At 45.3% G+C, this 21,439-nt stretch overlaps 1 protein-coding gene and 1 long non-coding RNA gene across 4 annotated transcripts in view; both read left to right on the forward strand.

Annotated features, from left to right (window-relative positions):
- SPPL3 (signal peptide peptidase like 3) overlaps nt 1–4,015 on the forward strand; it is a 98,302-nt gene extending 94,287 nt beyond the window's left edge. For all 3 annotated transcript variants that reach the window (XM_081546179.1, XM_081546178.1, XM_081546181.1), the window contains 3 exons: nt 669–868; nt 2,031–2,140; nt 2,860–4,015. In XM_081546179.1, coding sequence (XP_081402305.1) covers nt 669–868; nt 2,031–2,140; nt 2,860–2,931 — 382 coding nt within the window. In that variant the 3' untranslated portion in view covers nt 2,932–4,015. The remainder of the gene's footprint in view (nt 1–668; nt 869–2,030; nt 2,141–2,859) is intronic.
- A 1,035-nt stretch (nt 4,016–5,050) lies between these two features.
- LOC145527863 (uncharacterized) lies at nt 5,051–14,268 on the forward strand. Its single transcript, XR_014069961.1, has 2 exons — nt 5,051–7,683; nt 13,990–14,268. It is a non-coding gene; the product is annotated as an uncharacterized LOC145527863 (long non-coding RNA).
- Nucleotides 14,269–21,439: the final 7,171 nt, after the last annotated feature.

Raw genomic sequence — 21,439 nt, forward strand, 5'->3', positions numbered from 1 at the left:
GAGGGCGAGGACCCCGCCCTCCTCTGCCCCTCTGGTCCCCACTTTGTTGTCGTCAGCAGCATTCTGATGCTGGACCAGGAAAGGGTTGTGAATCATCTCCACCTTACAGATGACAGGACGGGAGTACTGACAACTTTCAGAGATGGGTCATTAAGTGATGTGGGTGCAGCTTTTTAATAATTGATTAATGTTATCAAGCAGCCATACGTTACTGCTGTACCGCAGTTTAAAGTTGGCTAGAGGGAATTAACAAGAGGATCTGGGTCTTTTTTTTTAACTTTTCAGACATTTGTAAAAATGTGTTAATGCTAAAATTACAGAGTCCCTGGAACTATAATCTTAGAAAAATTAACGTGCTGCTTTCATCTCCCATGTCTGGTAGTAGTCGGGTGCTTACTGGAAATCCCAGCAGTGAATGCGTGACTCATGGTGAGTTGACACCTCTAGAGGCAGCAGCACTACGCAGACGCTTCAGCACCCACTTAGGTGGCGCTGTCCTGGGGCGCTGGCTGCTGTCAGCCATTCCTCCAGTGCCCTAGTGCGTCCAGTCTCCACACTCCTCTAACAGCTAGTGCTGTTAGACCAGTAGCGATTGCCATCAGGCCTTGAGCAGGAGGAGGAGTGGGGCTGTAGAGGGCGAACCCCTGATGTGTGACACCGCATTCCAGCTCCACGGGCAGCCACTTCTCTATGTTGGGCATTGGAGACATTGTGATGCCTGGACTCCTGTTGTGCTTTGTCCTGCGTTACGACAACTACAAGAAGCAAGCCAACGGTGACTCCTGCGGTGCCCCCGGACCCGCCAACATCTCCGGGCGCATGCAGAAGGTTTCCTACTTTCACTGCACCCTGATCGGATACTTTGTAGGTAAGAGGACCGGGGAGACTGCATACGATCCCCTCCCTGACTGTCCTCCAAGCCCTGGAGTTAACCCAGATCTTGCAGCTACAGATGCTGGAGGAAGAAGAGCAGTCACTCTAGTTGTTATAAACAACCACAAAGGGAAAAGAAACCCCCGAGCCTGAGGTGTGGTCAGGCCTCAGAGCTGAGAACACCTACCCCACGGCGATGGAGCAGTGTGTGTGCTTAATTACATCTTCAGCATGAGTTTAATGGATGTCATGTTTATTTCCTGTGCTGTTTGACAGATATTTCCCTTCATCTGCTCTGACATTTCCGTCACCTCTGACCTGGACTCTCCCTTGGCTAGTGTTTCTCTAGCCAGCTCTGTCTTGGCGGGACAGGAAGAGACCATTGTATGTCTGCCCTGCAGGAGCTGCGACGGCGAGCGGAGAGGAGCACCTTGCTCCCCTCGGTGCCTCCTGCTGAGGGAGTGCTGCACAGTTCCATGGCGCTTTCCTAGGCCTGCGCTCATTTCCACTCCAGCAGCTCCCAGTGGGGCAGGGCCACTTCCCTGAGGCTCAGAGATGTGCAAGGTCACATGGCTGTCATAAGCAGCAGAGTTAGAACTTGAACCCAGGTCGTCTGCCTCCAAGTCTCTCGTCATCCAGCTTCCCAGTGGCACTAGTGGTAAAGAGCCCACCTGCCAATTCAGGAGACATTAGAGATGCGGGTTCCATCCTGAGTTGGGAAGATCTCCTGGAGGAGGACATGGCAACCCACTCCAGTATTCTTGCCTGGAGAATCCCATGGACAGAGGAGCCTGGCGGACCACAGTCCATGGGGTCACAAAGAGTCGGATACGACTGATGCAACTTAGCACGTCCACGCACCTGTCATCATCATATATATAGGAGGCGGGGAGACCAGGCACACTTGGGGCTGAAATGAGGCCTGGAACCAGGGACTTGGGCCACTTACAGGTCCTTGGAATTCTACGTTTTTAAAAAGCTGTGCTGCTCCCTGTTTCTTTGCCTGCTCAAGCTAGGGATGCCACTCCCTACCACTGGAGGGATTGTCACATTAGAGCCGTACAGTCTCAGGACCGCGCCACGAAGACGTCAGGTAACAGGTTCTCCTCCCTCTGCTGGCTGCTCGGAGTTACTCACCAGCGTTTCTCTCCCCACAGGTCTGCTCACTGCGACTGTGGCGTCTCGAATTCACCGAGCAGCCCAGCCTGCCCTTCTCTACTTGGTGCCATTTACCTTATTGCCACTCCTCACGATGGCCTATTTAAAGGTGAGGGAGGCAGTTATAAGCCAGTGAAAGCAATAATATGGCATTGACCCTGGACTTGGCTAGGAATTCCCCTTGCTTCAGACCCTGAGCTCTTGATCTTGGGATCTTTGTGTGTGTGTGTGTGTGTGTGTGTGTGTGTGTATTTGGGTGGATTTTGTTTTTGCTAACCTGCTGTTAGCAGCCTCTTCCAGATTGTTAACAGCCGTTGGCTGAAAATACTGATGAGTTAGACCCAACACCTAGTCACGGATTAGTTAACTGAACTCCCTAAAACTCTGCTGCAGAGACTTCCTGTTTCTCTTTAAAGCAGCGTGCTATTGCCACCTAATAGCTCTTTTAGTACTCTGCATTAAAGTTTGCAAATAAAACATGTAAAACCTCAGGGCCTTATCTGATTTACAAGGTTTATACTATCACCCACATTTTACAGACGAGGAAGCAAACACAGAGGTTAAGTATGAGCCTGGATCATCTGACTCACAAGTGGTTGAACTTACCCCCAGGACAGAGTCAGAGCCCTTTCCTGCTCAGGAGGGGCCAAGAGCCCTTTTAGCGAGTTGTTCAAAGAACTGGGAGGTTACTTTTCAATGAGTAAAATGTGAATGTTCTTTGATTCTGCACAGAATCAATCTGCTCTGAGGTCAGGAGTCAGGAAGGGCTTGTACATAGATAGGTGTGCCTCGATCTGAAACATGTGGCTGAAGTTTTGTCTTTCCCAGGGTGACCTACGGCGAATGTGGTCTGAGCCATTCCACTCCAAGTCCAGCAGCTCCCGATTCCTGGAAGTATGATGGATCACAGCGGGCGACTAGAATGGCCTCTCAGTCCTCTGTCGATGTGTGGTTTGTTTCCTCTTAGAGCTGGTCTGGTACTCGGAGATGCACCTGTGTAAGGACTGCTGTGTGCCCAGATGTTGCATTTTCAGGAGTGAGGTGCTGGAGCCTGCTTGGTTCCTTCTCTTCCTGCCGCCGGAGAGGTGGAGCCCCTCCTGGAGTGACAGGTCCTCCCCCACCCCCCCAGTGCTCCTCCCTCCCCCACTTTTATGGATCTGCACCAGACTGTTACCTGTGGGGGACGGAGATGTGACTGTTGAAACTGACAACGGCAAGGAGTTGTTCTGTACCTTTGAACACTAAAAGGATGAAAACCTTAGCAAACTGGTTTCTTCAGTGAACCCTCAAGAACTTTGGGACCAGTTTCCCATGGGGGACTCAGTTTCGGAGAACTGAGACAGAAGCTCTTCTGTCGTTATATTCTTCTTTCCTTTTTTTGGATTTATTAAATATTTTCTGTGGTGTGAAGTGACTTATTAAATCCACAGACATTGAGTGACTTCTTACAACATACACATAAGAATTTGTTGTAATGAGTTCATGTCCACCCAGACGTCGTGTTGGCAGTGAACGAGGGCACGGTTTTTATACGTACATACACACCCACGTGCACATAGATATATATATGGATAAACAGAAATTAAAACCCGCTAAGCTCATGCTGTGTAGCAGACAGGGGCTTGCTGTAACTTCTAGCATGTAGAGCAGTTCACGCTGGCTTCCTTGTATACAGACAAGCTGCTGTCTCTCCCTCCACAACTGAACGTGCAGTTAAAAACCAGTATAGTATTTGTACTGATAGACTCATGGACTATAGGGGACTCTCATCTGGTTTTGATCAGATATGCTACACGCAAATTAGGGATGAAAAGTTAAAACTTTCTGACCCGTTCCTTTGTTTTGTTTTGTTTTTACAGGCTTCTTCCTCGCAGGGTTTTCAGTAGTTTCTTCTTGAACCAATGCATGTATTATAGCAGCAGGTGTCTTTGTGCTTTCTGATCATAGTAATGTACTACTTGTAAATACATTTTTCTATTTTCTATTTTTTTTGTATTTTTTTTTTGGCCTTTTGTTTCATTGGTGTGCTGTATTTTCCATGCCCTCACTCCTTTAAGAAAAAAAAAGGAAAAAAGCAACACGAGCCTGTCCTTGCTGTTGTGATTACAGTCTTGGTTTCCCTGTGGTGACAGCTGGGTACCGGGGACAAATGTCAAACGCCCCCCCAGAGACGGGCCCTCCGTTGCAGGAATCGCGGCCTGAGCTTGCGACTGTGGCCTCGACTGGGGGGGCCAGCATCCAGGTGGTGACTAGTGTGAGTGGCGTCCACGGACTGATGGGGGAGTTGCCCGTCATCTGGATCGAGAGAAGCCGGGGATGGGCCTATACACCTGAGAGCACAGGCTGGAGAGGGGCCCACCGTCCTGGGCTCTCCCTGAGGCAGGTGACCTGTGTAGAAACGGGGGCGCTGGGGGCCCTTTGGCCGGAGGTCGCGGTGTGTGGCATTCACAGGCCGGCGGTGCACATGGCTGTCAGTGTACTGCATTCCTCCGTGTCTTCAGTCCTGCTGAAGGCTGTTTGGTGGTTTTGTTGTGGTTTTGTTGGGTTTTGTTTTGTTGGTTTTTTTTTTAATAAGTGCCTCCTTTCTAGCCTTTGTTACCTCACCTTCACTTTTGGGTGTTGGTACCAAGTGGAGCTCCTGTCACCACCTACCTGCTCAGCCCGTCCAGGAGACCGGTGGTGTCCCCTGCAGCTATGGTTCATCCTGCACACATCCCAGGATGGAGGCTTCTGCTGTCCACACAGCTCCCAGCAGCCTCTGGATTCAGCGGAGACCGGGAGTACACGCATGCGACCCCTGCTGAGGAGCTGGCCCTCTTCCTTAAGCCCTCAAGGATGCTGATGGCTAACCAAGGGGCGGGGTGAGAGGTGGGGGGACTCTTCCACAATGACCCTGATTAAGGGCAAGTGCTGACCATAGTCAAAAATAACCTCCTGGCAGTTGGTCATTTTCATTTTTTGACTTTTCATTACAAAACTAAATTCCAGACAGAAGGTAAATTTCTGTCATCATTCCTGTGCAGGTTTAGTGGGGGGAATACCCATGCAGGACTCCTGAATGTAATTCAGATACCAGCTGTAGTCTGCAGAGCACTTAAAACTTTGGCAGAGTGACCACAAATGTTTCTTTTGTTTTAAATTAAGCCCAGGAGCCACACGAGAACTTGCCCGGTTCTGGAGGTGGTGTGGTCTTCTGACAGGGAAAGGTGGGGAGCGGGGTGCTGTTAAAGTGCGTGCTTCCAGTTTCTCCTTCCAGCCTCCCTCTCAGCCTTGCTTGATACACTTATGTCCTGGTCTTACTTTTCCTGGTTTCTCAGATACTCTTTGAGTCTTGGGGTTTTCTGTCTAAGAAGTCTCTTGCATTAAGTAGGCAAGGGATGTTGACAAAGTTCCATCATGGACTGCCCCCCACCCCCCAAGACTGGGGATGTTTTTTGTGCAACGAGTCTGCATGTTGGAACTCCTGCTAACATGCAGTCACTTTCTTCTTTCTAATTTGAGCTAATGGAGACACGACAGCAGTTTATCCAAAGCCTAGCACATCCCATTAATATTACCACCATTTACGCCTTTCCTGAATAAGACAACTACACAGTTCGCTGTGTAGGAGCAGTTTAAACGGGGGGGACTGTGCCGGGGTGCCGTAGGCTACTGTGTGAACTGCCTTTGTAGCATGCCAGCACAGGCATTGGTTAAGCAGGTAAGTTATGTTACCCGCAAGAAAAACAAAAGGACTAGTTCTCTGTGAGGGTGGAGGGAGGGGAGCTCTGTTTTGCCAATAAAGTGTTAAAAATAGAATCTGCCATGTCTGCATAGCAGTGCTCATGTTACTGCCAGCCAGATCCAGCGTCATTCGCAGATGTTTGCGTTTTGTAGCATCTGACATGTGTCACAGCCTCGGAATGTAGCAGTCTGGTACATACGTGAATGTACTGTACAGCTATGCAGTTCTCCTCCTCCACAGAGGCCAGCCTGACAGGACAGGCTGAGAAGGAGACCAACCCGCTCAGCTTCTGGTCCTCCAGCGCACAGGGGCCTGGACAGCCTCCTTCCTTCACTCAGTCCCATTGCTTTGGCAGTTTCCAGCGATGGAATCACTTCAGGAACCAGGGCTTCTAACACCAGTGTGAACCTGCCACAGAAGTTTGTACTGAAGAGTTGTGACTCTAGAAGCAGAACCTGGGCCCTCCCCTTCTCCGAGGGATAAGCCAGGTAAGAGACTTTTTTTAATCCAGAAATCCTTTTCTATTCCCATACAGTTTACACACTGCTTTCCACTTGTGAGGTCTTAACTTCTCCAGGTTTGGAATCCAGCCTTTGGTGTATGGAGCTCTCCCGGGACTGTCAGCCATGACTTGTGTCCTCCCCAACCTTTTCCTTGGAATTCAACGCCCTTTGCCTCTGTTTGAGGTATTTCAGTTACATTTCAGTTGAAGCTGTGTCAGTCACTAGGTGCTCCTTGAACAGAACCAGATACCCTGATCCCACCCTCATGGTCTAATGCCAGCCTTGCTTCAGCTCACCTGACGCGTGAGGCAGGTGAGGTGGTGGGCATCCCCCCGTGAGGTGGGTCTGCAGCCATAGCTCTCTGTGTGCAACTGTGGGCCTGGCTGTAAACAGCAGGGGCCTGGCCAGGAATGCCAATCCACAGGGCTGGGTGTGCCAGCCAGGAGGAGGTTGGAAGCAGGGTCGGGAGTGCTCCTCTGTCCTGACAGACACAGGCCAGCACTGGGCCAAAGTGTCTCCCTGCCCACTGAACGCGGCGCCGAGCCCAGCTTGGATGTCTTACTGCTCAGAGCCGGCGGTCAACAGGTGTCTTATCTCAGTGGCGCGTGGTTCGCTGTGGAAATCTCACTTGGTGTGGCGCTCTTCAGCGGTGACCCTTGGCTGTGCAGTGGCACTCTTAGATACCCAAGTTAGTGGAGATGGACGTGGAGGACTCCGGCTGAGAGATGGATTCTGCCTGGTCAGTTTCTTAACATCCAGGAAGTCCACCCCCTGTTGGGTAGAACCTGTGAAGACTTCCGCTGGTTCCCAAATGAACAGAGGCTCTGAGGGTCCTGAGGTGGGGGCACGGGGTGCCTGGGCTTCTTCCAGTGCCCACTGAGCCCCAGGAAGACAGAGGAGTGGGGAGGCTGAGGGGAGTTAGGAGGTCTGCCAGGCAGTGGGCGCAGACTTCTGTCTTGTGAGGAATGAGAGGCAGGAAGTGAGTGTCCAAAGGACAAAGGCAGAGGACAGCACAGGGCAGGGCTCCCCGCCCCCCCCGGCCAGCATTCCAGCCCCCGGGGTTCCGGGGGCCTCACCCCAGGCAGGTTACGTGTCAGCCTTCCAAGGAGAGTTCACTGGATCCTCCCAGGCGTGGCAAGCTTATGCACTAACTTGCGGCAGCCGAACCTTTTCTGTCGTAGGCAGTGGATTTCTGCACACTTTGGGTCAGCGTTGTGGCTTGTTTTCAGTTTTTTCCCCCCGAGTGTAGGGTAGCTGTGCCCAGCCATGCAGGCTCACAGGGGAGGGCAGAAACCTGGCTTCAGTAGAGGAGATGGAGGACCCGGTCGTGCGGGAGGAGCGGCCCTGGCCTCTGAGCTGATGGTGTGTTCGCAGGCAAGTCACGGCCTCGCCAGCTGCGCGACGGCAGGAACAGTGCTGCCACAGGTGCGTTCTGGGTCTGCATCGTTCAGTGTCACCTGCTGGGTCTCCCTGCCTGTCTTTGTCCTTCACTGAGCTCTTCTACCAGTAGGCCTGGGCTCTTGGGGTGGGAAGAACAGACGGAACTTGGTGCCACGGTGGATGCAGAGGGTGGGAGCTAGAAGGTGACTCTGGCTTCTGACTTGAAAACAGTTAGTTGCCAAAACTAAGATAAGGAAAAGATAGGGAGTCCCACTCTAGTCAGTAGAGTAACTAAAGCTCAAAAGATTGGGATGAAAGCATGTTGTTGTTGTTCAGTCGCTCAGTTGCATCCGACTCTCTGCGACCCCATGAACTGAAGCCCCCCAGGCTTCCCTGTCCCTCACCATCTCCCGGAGTTTGCTCAAACTCCTGTCCATTGAGTCGGTGATGCATCCTCTGCCACCCTCTTCTCCTGTTGCCTTCGATCTTTCCCAGCATCAGGATGAAAGCTTAGAAATGGCATTTAAAGCCTTGGGGGATATATTCATACAAACTGTACTCAACAGTGACAGGTCAGAGAATCGCTCCCACAAGGTTCTGTGTGTCAAGGCACCTGGCAGCACGTGGCCCTCACGGCCACACAGGACCTTCCTTGATGACAGAGCTCTTTGGAGCCTTAGTTTCTCAGTCTGGAATGGGAATAAAGAGGCTCTATTTGAAGTATCGCAAGAATGTTAGGCATCATCCAGGTTTATTGAGTTTTTCGTGTACTCCATGGACAATTTGCCAGTCTTCATGGAGTTACAGTTTTTAAAAATCAGATTTAAACAGACACACTTCCATTATTCAGATGACCACAGCTTCTGTAATACTTCCAGCTCGTCACTGAGGAAGGTGGTTGCCCTTCCCTTGTTGAGGGGTGAAAGCCCCCTCTTTCCTCGTCTCGGCTTTCAGACCTCAGTGGTGGCTGGATCGACAGCAGGGCCGCTGCCATAAGCCTAGGCCATTCCAGGGTCTTGACATTCTCCTGGACACGCTGGAGGACCTGGTGCAGAGAGGGGGTGTGAGTGAGCCTGAGTAGAGGTGCCCCACGTCCGCATGTCCTGGGGTGCCTGGACGCGTGTCCGCCACCACAGCTCCTCTGGGGAAGGGCCCAGGGGCCACCCTGGTCAGGTTTGAGGAGCAGCCCTGAGGGCCTTCCTTGAGCCCTTTCGTAAGAGGTCACCTCAGGCCTTAATAGTTCTGCAGCCCGGTCTGAGCAGATTGCTTACAGCAGAAGCAGGGAGTGTCCTCACAACAGGACCTAGGGGGCCTGCGAGGGGTCCTGGACTTGTCCTGGCAGGAACTCAACTGGGGCCAGGTCTGCCAAATGGATCCTTCACATTGTGGGGCTTAAAGCCGAGCATAATTATCAGCCTCTGACCAAATTCTGCAAACAAACCAATATTGACATATTTTTGTCCAATGTTGACATTTTTCTCTCCTTTTGATTATCTTTTTTCATAATAAATGCTGTCTAGGCCCTCTTACGTTGTTGTACTTTACAGATCTGCCTATTTTGAGGGAAAAGGTAACTGTTCCACTGTAAAGGTCCCAGTCAGTCATCATGGGTCTTAAACCTGAAAGCTTTTCTTAAACACCCTTTGCAACAGAAGACTCAATGGACCAAACTCCCAGCCTGTTTGCAAATAAAGAGCAGTGTCATCGTAAGCCTCTTGGCTCAGGTCAGTCCACAGATGGGAAAAACAGAGACCAGGCTAGGGAGAGGTTGCAGTCTACTCTCTTTTAATATTAATTTTTATTGGAGCACGGTTGCTTTACAGTGGTGTTAGTTTCTGCTCTACGGCAAAGTGAATCAGTTACATGTGTATATATACACGTATCCGCTCGTTCTTGGGTTTCCTTCTGATTTAGGTCACTACAGAGCATTGAGCAGAGGTCCCTGTGCTAGACAGTAAGTTCTCGTTAGTTGTCTGTTTTATACATAGTAGTGGATATAGGTCAGTTGTGATCGACCAGTTCATCTGCCTCTCCTTCCCCCTTGATAACTTAAGTTTGTTCTCTACACCTGTGACTCTTTCTGCTTTGCCATTAAGTCATTTGTACCATTTTTCTAGATTCCACATATAAGCACTATTATACCTTACCTTTCTGACTTCACTTCACTCTGTATGACACTCTCTAGGTCCATCCATAGCGCTGCAGATGGCGTTATTTCGTTCGTTTTTATGGCTGAGTGATGTTCTGTTGTATATGTACCACGTCGTCTTTATCCATTCATCTGTCAGTGGACGCCTAGGTTGCTTCCATATCTTGTCTGTTGTAAACAGTGCTGTAATGTACATTGGGGCGCATGTATCCTTTCAGATTGTGGTTTTCTCCCGATAACATCCCCAGGAGTGGGATTACTGGGTCATACAGTAGTTCTGGTTTTAGTTTCCTAAGGAACCTCCAGACAGTTCTCCATAGTGCCTGTACTAATTTACCTTTCCCACCAACAGTGTAGGGGGCTTCCCTTTTCTCCTCTCCCTCTCCAGCATTTTATTGTTTGTAGACTTTTTATGATGGCCATTCTGACTGGTGTGAGGTGATAACCTCATTGTAGTTTTGATTTGCATTTCTGTAAGAATTGGTGACATTGAGCATCTTCTTGTGTGTCTTTTGGCCCATCTAAATGTCTTCTTTGGAGAAATGTCTATTTAGATCTTCTGCCCATTTTTTTTTTTTATATATTGAGTTGCACAAGCTGTTTGTATATTTTGGAGATTACACCCTTGTCAGTTGCTTTGTTTGCAAATAATTTTCTCCCATTTGAGGGCTGTCTTTGTTTTGTTTAGGATTTTAGTTGCTGTGCAAAAGCTTTTAAGTTTAATTAGGTCCTTATTATTTTTGTTTTTGCTTTTGGCGGTAGATCGAAAAAGATCTTGGCTGTGATTTATGTCAAAGAGTGTTCTATGTTTTCCTCTAAAAGTTTTATAGTATCTGACCTTACATTTAGGTCTTCAATCCATTTTGAGTTTATTTTTGTGTATGGTGTTAGGAAGTGTTCTAATTTCATTCTTTCACATATAGCTGCCCAGTTTTCCCAGTACCACTGTTGAATAGACTGTCTTTTCTCAAAAAGTCCACTCTTAATAAAAGATGTCAACAAAGCATTTGGAAGAGACTCTGTCCTCTAGGTTAAGGTGGGGAAATGGGGCATCTGGGGTATCATTGATGAAGCAGATGAAATAACTAACTAGTTGAATGACCCTGTTATCCCAAAGGTTCTCGCCTTTGTCCCCAGCCCTGCCCAACACGTCTCTTGATAATTTGGCTGCAGACACAGCTTAGCAAATTTGGGTCGGATGTGAAGCAAGGAGAAGGACCATAGCCGTGATCCAGAGAGAGCCCTGAGGCATAGAACGGGGGTCAGATCAGACACGGGGAAGTTTGGAGTTGAGAGCCACACACCAGCAGCACACAGGGGTCCCCTGAGGTAGGTGCTACCACTGTCACCAGTTTGCAGAGGACTCATCTGAGGTCAGCACCTGGTAAGTGGCAGAGTAAACTAAACACAGGCCTGTGGCCTTCACCACTGTCCTTCCTTCCATCACAGACCTCCTCATAGCCCCCCACCCTCAGGAAATACAGAGAAGTCATCACACCCTCTGCTGTCTCAGAGACGTTTTCAGTCTAACCACTGCCCATAGGAATCCAGGGCTGTTACAGCCACCTCTGTCCTTGTCTTCCCAGATCCAAATCCAGTCTGTATTCCACACTGTGGGCCAGAGTGGTGGTCAGTCATCTCAGACTTGTAGTAACATCTTACAATACAGTATAGGCAGGGCAGATTTTATTACCCATGTTATAACAGACAAGGAGGTTCATGGTAGCTTATTTGCCTCAGATCTTCTTGCCTCCAGAGCCTGCGCTCATTATCAGAAGGTAGTCACACCCGCGTTTTGTTTGGCTTAAAGTTTCTGTAAACAGAGGACATTGCCAACAACTTCCTACTGGAAGTGGGGGAACCACTGACCCTCTTAGGCAGGGAGGAGCTGGGGTCTGGTTGCCCGAGCCTTACGCTGGCGCAGCTGCTGCCCACAGGGGTGTGCAGGCCTGCCTCCCTCCCCGGAAGGCTGTAGCAACATAAACTACTACTCACTAAGCTAGGGCACTTACTGCCTCACACAGGGACCAGGACACATGCCTCCTGGCAAGCCACAACCAGACTTCAGTGTTCCTCCTTGCTGTCATTAAAACAGCCAACCATAAAAATAAATGAAAACAACTGTCAGCTGCTGTTCTGATCGCCAGTAATGGTGGGCTGTAATTCAGACCAATCCTCCTGCTAAAAATAAGATGAAATACCAAAAATACCTTTTGAAAAGCAATGGAGAAGCTTCTGCTTCTGCTAATGATGGAAGAACTGTTTCATCTAACCCTCCCACAAATGACAGCTATAAATTCTCAACAAAATACAGAAGCAACCTTAAGGCAGCATAGGACAACCAAACTCAGGAGAAACTGGAGGGGAGCTGACAGATGGAAGTGAATGGCACCAAGTTAGTGCCCACTTTTATGGCTTTTTGCCTGAAGCCAGGCCCCAAGGGGCACTATGTGGGTTATTTAAAACTCTGGCTTCAATGACCAAAGGAAAAGGTTTGAAATGGCCCCAGCACAGTGAGGGAGTAAATCCCAGAAATGAGAGGGGGAGCCCCACAGCCTGTGCATAAACTGTGCCCAACACTATGGTCTGTAAGTACACAGCCGCAGAGCAGACTCCAAGCGGCTAAAAGGACTGAAGGGAAGGCGCCGGCGGCCGCCCACCACAGAGGAGCCCGAGTATGAAGTCTGAGTTCAGCCCAGTTGACTGCCTACCTGAAAAGTATTCTTCAGGAGAGGGAGGTGGGAGAGGGAGGGGACATGCATAGACACACCTATGGCTGATTCATGTTGAAAAAATATATAGAAAGAGTTTCTACAGTGTATTATTAACAATAGCCAGGCTGTAATTCAGAATCATTGTACATATGAAAAAAAAACCAGATCCATACTCCAGGGAAAAGGCTATTAATGGAAGTTGACTTTGAGATGACCCAGATGTTAATATTAACACTCAAAAGTTTTAAATCAACTATTACTATTCATTAGCAGCAACATGGATGGACCTAGAGGTTATACTGAGTGAAGTAAGCCAGAGAAAGATAAATATCATATGTCACCTATAGGGGGAATCTTAACAAAAGGGTACACATGAACTTACTTACAGGACAAATAGTCACAGATATAGAAACAAACACAGTTACCAGAGTTGGGGGAGGAATAAATTGGGAGATTGGGATTAACATATACACACTGCTGCTAAGTCACTTCAGCCGTGTCCAACTCTGTGCAACCCCACAAACGGCAGCCCACCAGGCTCCTCTGTCCATGGGATTCTCCAGGCAAGAATACTGGAGTGGGTTGCCATTTTCTTCTCCCCATATACACACTAGTGTATATAAAATAGATAATAAAGACCTGCTGTTACAGCACAGGGAACTCTACTCAGTACTCTGCAATGACCTATATGGGAAGGAAATCTTTTTAAAAAGTGGAGATAATGTATAAGTAATTCAGTTTGCTGTACAGCAGAAAGTAATACAACACTGTAAGACAACTATACTCCAATTAAAAAAATTAATGAGAGAAAAAAGATTGTAAACATCGGTCTCATTGATCTAACATAAACATCTAACATCAGTCTAAAGTGAGAGTGTTAGTTGCTCAGATGTGTCCAACTCTTCGCTACCCTTTGGACTGTAGCCTGCCAGGCTCCTCTGTCCTTGGGATTCTCCAGGCAAGAATACTGGAGTGGGTTGCCATTCCCTTCTCCAGGGGATCTTCCCGACCCAAGCATCGAACCCAGGTTTCTTGCATTGCAGGCAGATTCTTTACCAACTGAGCCACCAGGTAAGCCCAACATCAGTCCTAACATAGACATGATTGTAGTCCCAGGATGAGAAGAGAATAGGGGCATTTTTTTTTTAAAGATGAATGGCTGAATTTTCCCAAATTGGGGGATAGTTCAAGAATCACAGCAAACCACAGATAGGATAAATACAAAGAAACCCATACCCAGAGACTTCATAATCAAACTTAATGATTATAGAATCTAAAAATTGAAAATCTTGAAAGCAACAAGATAGAAATGCCACATTATATGAGGAAACAAGGTTGCAATTATAAGAAATATCCCACAACTTTGTGACTATACTAAAAAAAAAACTACTGAATTGTATACTTTTAAAGGGTGAATTATATGAGAATTATATCTAAACTTACCCAAAAAGGCCCCCTCCATCTTACTCTTCTGGGTCATTCATACAGGGGAGGAGCTGTATCAAAGGGCTGTGATGTGAAATCTTGGAGCAGATCCTCCAGCCTGAGTCAGACCTTCAAACGACTCAGCCCTGGCCAATATTTTCACTGTAATCTCACACGAAACCACAAGCCAGGATCACCACACCAATTCTGGATTCCTGACTCACAGAAACTGGAAGACAATTAACATTTACTGCATTAAGTCACTAAGCTATGGGGTAATTCGTTATGGAGCAATGCATAATAAAACTGGCAACAGTAAATGTGTGGATTAAATATAAAAAAGGCTTTTCTCAGTTTCTTTCATGCATATAACTGAGCAAAAAATTTTACGTCGTCTGGTAGACACTCTGTGTTGTGTAGTGTATAAAGATGAAATACCTATGACTTGCATAAAATGTGTGCCCTTCCCCATACAGTACCCTACGTGTCTGTCTCTTTGGCTGTTCCTGAGTTAATCTACCTGTAACAACCTGTGTCCATTGATGGTGAAAGAATTTAAAAATATGATACACAGTGGAATACTACTCCGCTATAAAAAAAAAAGTGATATTGTGCCATCTGTGACACATGAATGGACCTTGAAGGGAACACACAATACAATCACCTATGACCACTAGACCAGACCTTGCTGGACGGTTGAGATTTATTAGTGCCAGCAGATCTTGACTCTCAGGCAGATGGATAATGTGCAGCCTGAGGAATATCATCGTGAGTTCACAGGCTCAGGAAAACTTGTCTGATTATCATGTAAGTCTGGGGGTGAGCATGTCCTCCCAATGCTAATACATCACACTGACCTTATCAAGTATAATACTAAAGTGAAGTTGCTCAGTCGTGTCCGACTCTTTGCGACCCCGTGAACTGTAGCCTACCAGGCTCCTCTGTCCATGGGATTCTCTAGGCAAGAATACTTGGAGTGGGTTGCCATGTCCTTCTCCAGGGGATCTTCCCAACTCAGGGATCGAACGCGGGTCTCCCGCATTGCAGGCAGATGCTTTACCCTCTGCGCCACCAGGTGAGAGCGCTAAGGAAATGAGCCTCTAACAATCTTGAGATGCTCCCCTTCGTTGTCTTCCAGTTGTTTTATTTTCCTCTGTCCTAACTACTTAAGTAGAAATAATTACTTTTATGGAAGATAGAGATAATAACTGATGGCTTCAAGCAAAAGCAGTAAGATGTGAGGTTCATAATAAAAAGAATGTATGATAGCTATCACGCAAGGTTCAAAGAGAGGAGCATCAGCATTCTTGTATTACATATCAGGTAATATATTATTTGAAAATAAACTGTGATAAAGAGGCATATTGTAAATCCTCGAGAAACAAAGTCAGCCAGTGAAGGAGACAATGGAATCATAAAAATAATCTGAAAGAAGAAACGAGGCAAATAGGAAACACGATGCAGGAGAGTGGATATATAACGAAACATAAATATTCACTTGGACTATTTACATTTTAACACCCCAATTAAAAGGCAGAAGTTCTCAGATGGGATTTTAAAAGCAAGGTTCAATTATATGCTACTTTTGAGAAACCAACTTTAAGCATCAAGACCTAAAGATTAAAAGGTTAACATTAAAAGATTAACATAAAAGATTAAAAAGCTTAACATCATGTTAACACCAATCATTAGAAAGATGGAGTGGCTATAGTAATATGAAAATAGATTTCAAGACAAGGAATATTATTGAGACTAAAGCAGATCCCTCCATAATAATAAATTGGTTCATTTATCTGAAGTACATAATAATCCTAAATGTTTATGTAACTAATAGTAAAACTTCAAAATATTTGAAGCAGAAGCAAACAAATAAGAAAAATAGTCTAACCCACATGTATGGTTGAAATTTCAATATCCCTCCCTCACTAATCTTTAGACCAAGTAGATAGAAAATGAGAAAGGACATAGAAGATTTAATGCAATCAAACTCCTTGACCTAATTAACATTTATAGAACATTCCACCCAGCAATAGCAGAATAGATACTCCTTCCAAGTGCATGAAGAACACTTACCAGGATACACTATAGTCTGAGCAGTAAGATAGTGAAAAAATACTGAAACGATACAAAGTATGTCCTCCACACCAAAACTAAAACTATGGAAAAGCCTCAAATATTTGTAAGCTAAATAATGCACTTCTAATTCCCAGGTGGCACTAGTGGTAAAGAACCCATTTGCCAATGCAGCAGACATAAGAGATGGGGGTTTGATACCTGGGTCAGGAAGATCCCTTGGAGGAGGGCATGGCAACCCACTCCAGTATTCTTGCCTGGAGAATCCACGGACATAGGACCTTCGTGGGCCCCAGTCCATAGGATCCCAAAGAGTTGGACATGACAGAAGCAACTTAGCACAAATAACTCACAGATCAAAACGGAATCACAGAAGTTAGAAAAAAAAATATTTTGAATGGAAAGAAAAACATGACATGTCAAGCTTGTGGGATACTGCAAAAGCAATGCTTATATAGAGAATTGACGTATGTGTGTGTGTCTCTGTGTATGTATATTTTACAGATTTTTTTCTTTTGGCCACCCAGCTTGTGGGAATCTTAGTTCCCCAACCAGGGATCAAACCCCAGCCACAGCAGTGAACATGCTGTCTTAATCAGAAGACTACCAGGGAAGTCCCTGAAATGGACAAATTTCTTGAAAGATTAAAACTACCAAAGCTCAGTGAAGAGGAAATAGATAACCTGAAAAGCCTTATATCTATTAAACTAAATTTCTAATTAAAAACCTTCCTACAAAAAAACTCCAGGTTCAGATATCTTCAATTGTGAATTCTAACATATTTAAGAGAAATATTATCAATTCCACCCATGGGGTTGCAGAGTCAGACACGACCGAGTGACTAAACTGGTTATCAATTCTAAACAAATTCTTCCAAAAATTAAACAGGAGGAAATACTTCCTCTATTAGGGAAGCATTTCCCTGATAACAAAACCAGACAGACACTGCAAGATCAGAAAACTACAGATCAGCATCCTTTATGAACCCAGACATACAAATACTTAACAAAATTTTGGCAAACTGAATCCAACAACATATAAAAAGGATAATGTATCATGATGACCAAGTGGAGTTTATTCAACAAATGCAGGTTTGGCTTAACATTCAATTATTCAGGGCTTTCCTGGTGGTCCAGTGGTTAAGAATCTGCCTTGCAAAACAGGGGACACAGATTCAACCCCTGGTTGATCCAGGAAGATCACACATGGTGTGTGCGGAGCAACTAAGATGGTTCGCCATGACTAATGAGCCTGCGGTCTTGATCCAGCACAGCACATGCTGCAACTGACCCCGAGTGCCCTAGAGACCCTGTTGTGAGCCCACGTTCCACAACAGGAGAAGACCCAGCACACCATATATTTAAAAAAAAAAAATTCATTCATATCAACACACAAGAAAAATTGCAGACACCCAAAAGGCATTTAACGAAATCCAACATCCATTCATTTTAAACACTTACAGCAAACTAGCAATAGAAAGGAACGTCCTTATTTGATAATGGCACCTACAAAAAAAGAGTCATGCTTCATATCTATACTACTGATACTATGTATAAAATAAATAATGAGAACCTACTGTATACCACAGGGAACTGTATTCAGTACTCTGCAGTGATCTAAAAGGGGAGAAATCCAAAAGGGGAATATATGTGTACATACAGCTGATTCATTTTGCTGTACTTTGGAAACTAACAACACTGTAAAGCAACAATACTCCAATAAAAATTAATTTGAGATACAAGAGTCATACTAAATATTGAAAGAAATCAATAGAAATTAGGAATTGGAGAAATAAAAGGCTAACCAGGAGTTCCTGTTTATGGATGCGCACAGATAAGTTTTGCTCATGATTTCCCTCAACATTGCTTTAATCAGCTGTATAACTGACATCATTACATGTTTTATATATACTTGTGCTTGTGTCCTGTGAAAAACTTAGCATTAATAAGGGGATAGTGTGAAAAATAGGAAAGTGAAAGTCAAGTGACTGGCACTAATTTAGGAGGGAAAGTCATTTACTGTAAGAAAAAGTTCATATTTGACCAAAAAGATAAACCCAAAACGCTGTAAATGACTCAATTCCAAAGTAAAAGAGCAAAGATGCACCAAGCACATACATGTGAAAGCAAGAATGTGACAGTCATACCCAGAAGAGCTGGAATTTGGTAAAAGGCATAAAGCAACAAAAGTTTCACAGTGTGAGGACCATACTCCACTCAGTATTCCATCATTCAGCTCAAGCTGTGAACCAGCATGACTTTCAGAAAGGGGAACGGGGCTGGGGGGTTCGCAAATACGGACTATCCATAATTTCAAATATTTTGTAACAGTCTCAGGCATTACTACAAGAATTAAATATAGAAATCTTAAGATCTGACATCGTTATGAACCTTAACTGTCAAACATATCAAACTCTTAAGAAAAAAATGCAAGGCAAGAAATTGATAGAAATTAAAATGTAGCTGAAGGATTACATAATCTCTTTCAGTCCTCGACAAGTGGGGAGTGGGGAATAAAAGTAATGTGCATAGAAAAAGCTCATCACGCCTGAGCCAGGTCAGTGCTTTCCCCATCCCCACCTCCGACAGCCATGTCCCTCTTCTGTACCAGTGACTCCACCATCCACACAGCTGGATGAGGCCTGCTACCCCCATGACCAACCAATCCATCACTGAGTCCTGTCCACTTAACCTCCTGAATGCCCTTGGAATCTGTCCATTTCTCTCCATCACCTGTCTCCACTCTGATACCAGACACTAGCGTCTTGCCCCTAGATTGTGACAGGAGCCTCCTAGCTCACTCTGACAAACCTCCCCTTCCACCTCCTATCACCTGCTCTGCACACCACAGCCAGTCCCATCTTTACAAAATGGAAACCTTTTACCACTCTGCTGGGTCCACGATCCAAGGACTTGCTCTCAGGATATGGCAGAAATCCATCCTGTGACCCCCAGGGCCGTGTCCACCATGGCCGTCCCTGCCTCTCCAGCTCTTCTCACACCAAGCGTCGTCACTCTTTCCTCTGGACAGCCTTCCATTCCTTTAAGACCAGGCTCCTCTCCCACCTCTGGGCATTCATCTGCACCAGCCATATCCTGGACCTGGACTGCTCACCTCCGGCTCTGTCTCACTAAGGCCAATTCATGCTTCAGATCTCAGCTCACCTGTCACCTTGTTGGGAAAGCCTTCTGTGACCCTCCATTCTAGCTCAGATGTCTCTGTGTTATGCTCTCAGAGAGCTCCCCTCCTTTCCTGCCCCCACCACGACCTCCACCACTAGTCTATTAGGATTCTGAGAAAAGGAATCCTGTTTTAGTTCTCTTACTATTTCCCCCAGTGGCCTGCATGGTATCTCAAATACAGTAGGTGCTGCAATAAACATGAAAACGTTGAATGAATCTGAACCAAACTGTCAATATATATCAGATCCTTATTAATCTCTGTTTACTGTCATAGAAAAAATAAACGTTTTAGTTTCTCATGGAATATCAATCGAAACTGACCATAAGTTAGACCCTCACAAGATCTCATATTCCAAAAAGTGCAAACAACTCACTTCTTTCTCTGAAAAAAGCAAAATATGACTAGAAATACATAGGAAACCTAGAAACTAAGAACAGCAAGGGCACTGTCTGGTTCACTGCTGAATCTCCAGCACTTCAAACAGGTGTTTGATACATATTTGTCAAATGAACAAATATGGAGATGAAATTATGCCCTCCCAAAGAGTAGGACAGAGAAACAAGAAGGAAAATAAAATTTAAGGGTCAATCAAGTGGAATAACATTAGGGGTTTTATGTCCATCTACAGAGGAATGCAAAGGTGTATGTACTACATATACACACTGAAATATTACTCAGCCATAAAAAAAGAAGGAAACTGGGTCATTTGTAGAGATGTGGATGGACCTAGAGTCTGTCATACAGAGTGAATTAAGTCAAAAAGAGAAAAGCATATATATGGAATCTAGAAAATGATACAGATGAACCAGGGCAAGAACAGACACAGACATAGAGGATGAACATGTAGACATGATGGGGGAAGAGGAGGAAGGAACAGATTAGGAGATTAGGATTGACATAAATGAACTACCATGTGTAAAACCGACAGTGGGAAACTGTTGCACAACAGAGGAAGCTCAGCTCAGTACTCTGTTACATAGAGGGGTGGGTGAGAGGGAGGGGATATATGTATACATATAGCTGATCCCTTTGTTGTACAGCAGAAACACAACATTGTAAAGCAATTATACACCAATTTTTTCAAAAAGGAATTTTAGAAAAAATAGAATAACATGATCAAAGAAATAATGTAAATTTGCAAGAAGTTGAGAACATGTATCTCGAGATTGAGAGAGCCCACCAAGCACCTGGCTAAATGGATGAAAAAAACGACGTGAGGACACACCATTGAATACTACGCAGTCATAAGAAAGAATGGACCAGTGCTACTTGCGGCAACATTATGAGCCTAAACTATCATATTAAGTCAGAGTAAAATATATTGTATCACTTATATGTGGATCTAAAATACGACTGATGACTTTATTTATAAAACAAACAGATTCCATACATAGAAAACAAGTTACCAAAGGGAAAGAGGGGTAGATAAATTAGGAGTTTGGGAATAACTGATACCCACTACTGTATATAAAGCATACACAACAAGGATCTACTACTGCACAGCACAGGGAACTGTATTCAATATCTTGTAATAACCTATAATGGGAAAGATTGTGAAAACACACATATGTATGTATGTGTAACTGAATCACTTTGCCCTACACCAGAAACTAACACAACATTGTAAATCAAATACATACCGATTTTAAAAATAGAAATCACCTAGACCCAAATGGACAACGCATTACCTTAACGTTTCAGAACACCAGAAACACAGGGACGATGCTGGAAGCTTTCCTAGGGAAAATACAGATTGCCTACAAAGACTGAAGAATCAGAAGGGCTCTCGCCTCTAAATGGTAATGCCAGAAGCTAAAGACAATTGATGCCTTCAAAATTCTGAAGAAATACAATTCCAAACTAGAGTTCTACACCCGGCAAACTATTAAGGGTTTAATAAAGAATAAAATAAAAATACTTAAGATACACAAGTGTTGTCTTTGCTTATTGGCCACTCCAGGCTGCTTTTGGGAATCTTAGTTCCCTGACGAGGGATTGAACTCTAGCCTCAGCAGTGAAAGTTAAAATTCCTAACTGTTGGATTGCTGGCGAATTCCTGAGAATCTATATTTTAAATGCTCATATTTAAATGAAAAATCTCAAATTACCTAAGTTTCCTGCTTAAGGAACTCAAATACTAAAACCAAAGTCAGCACATGAGGAAATAATACAGATAAAGGCACAAAAATCGATGAAATACAGAAAAATAACAGAGAAATTGGTTAAAAGAAAAACTGATTCTTTGAGAAGATCAATA

This window comes from Giraffa tippelskirchi, chromosome 11, assembly GCF_054371585.1.
Source record: "Giraffa tippelskirchi isolate mGirTip1 chromosome 11, T2T-mGirTip1v1.2.pri, whole genome shotgun sequence".
NCBI classification, from domain to species: Eukaryota; Metazoa; Chordata; class Mammalia; order Artiodactyla; family Giraffidae; genus Giraffa; species Giraffa tippelskirchi.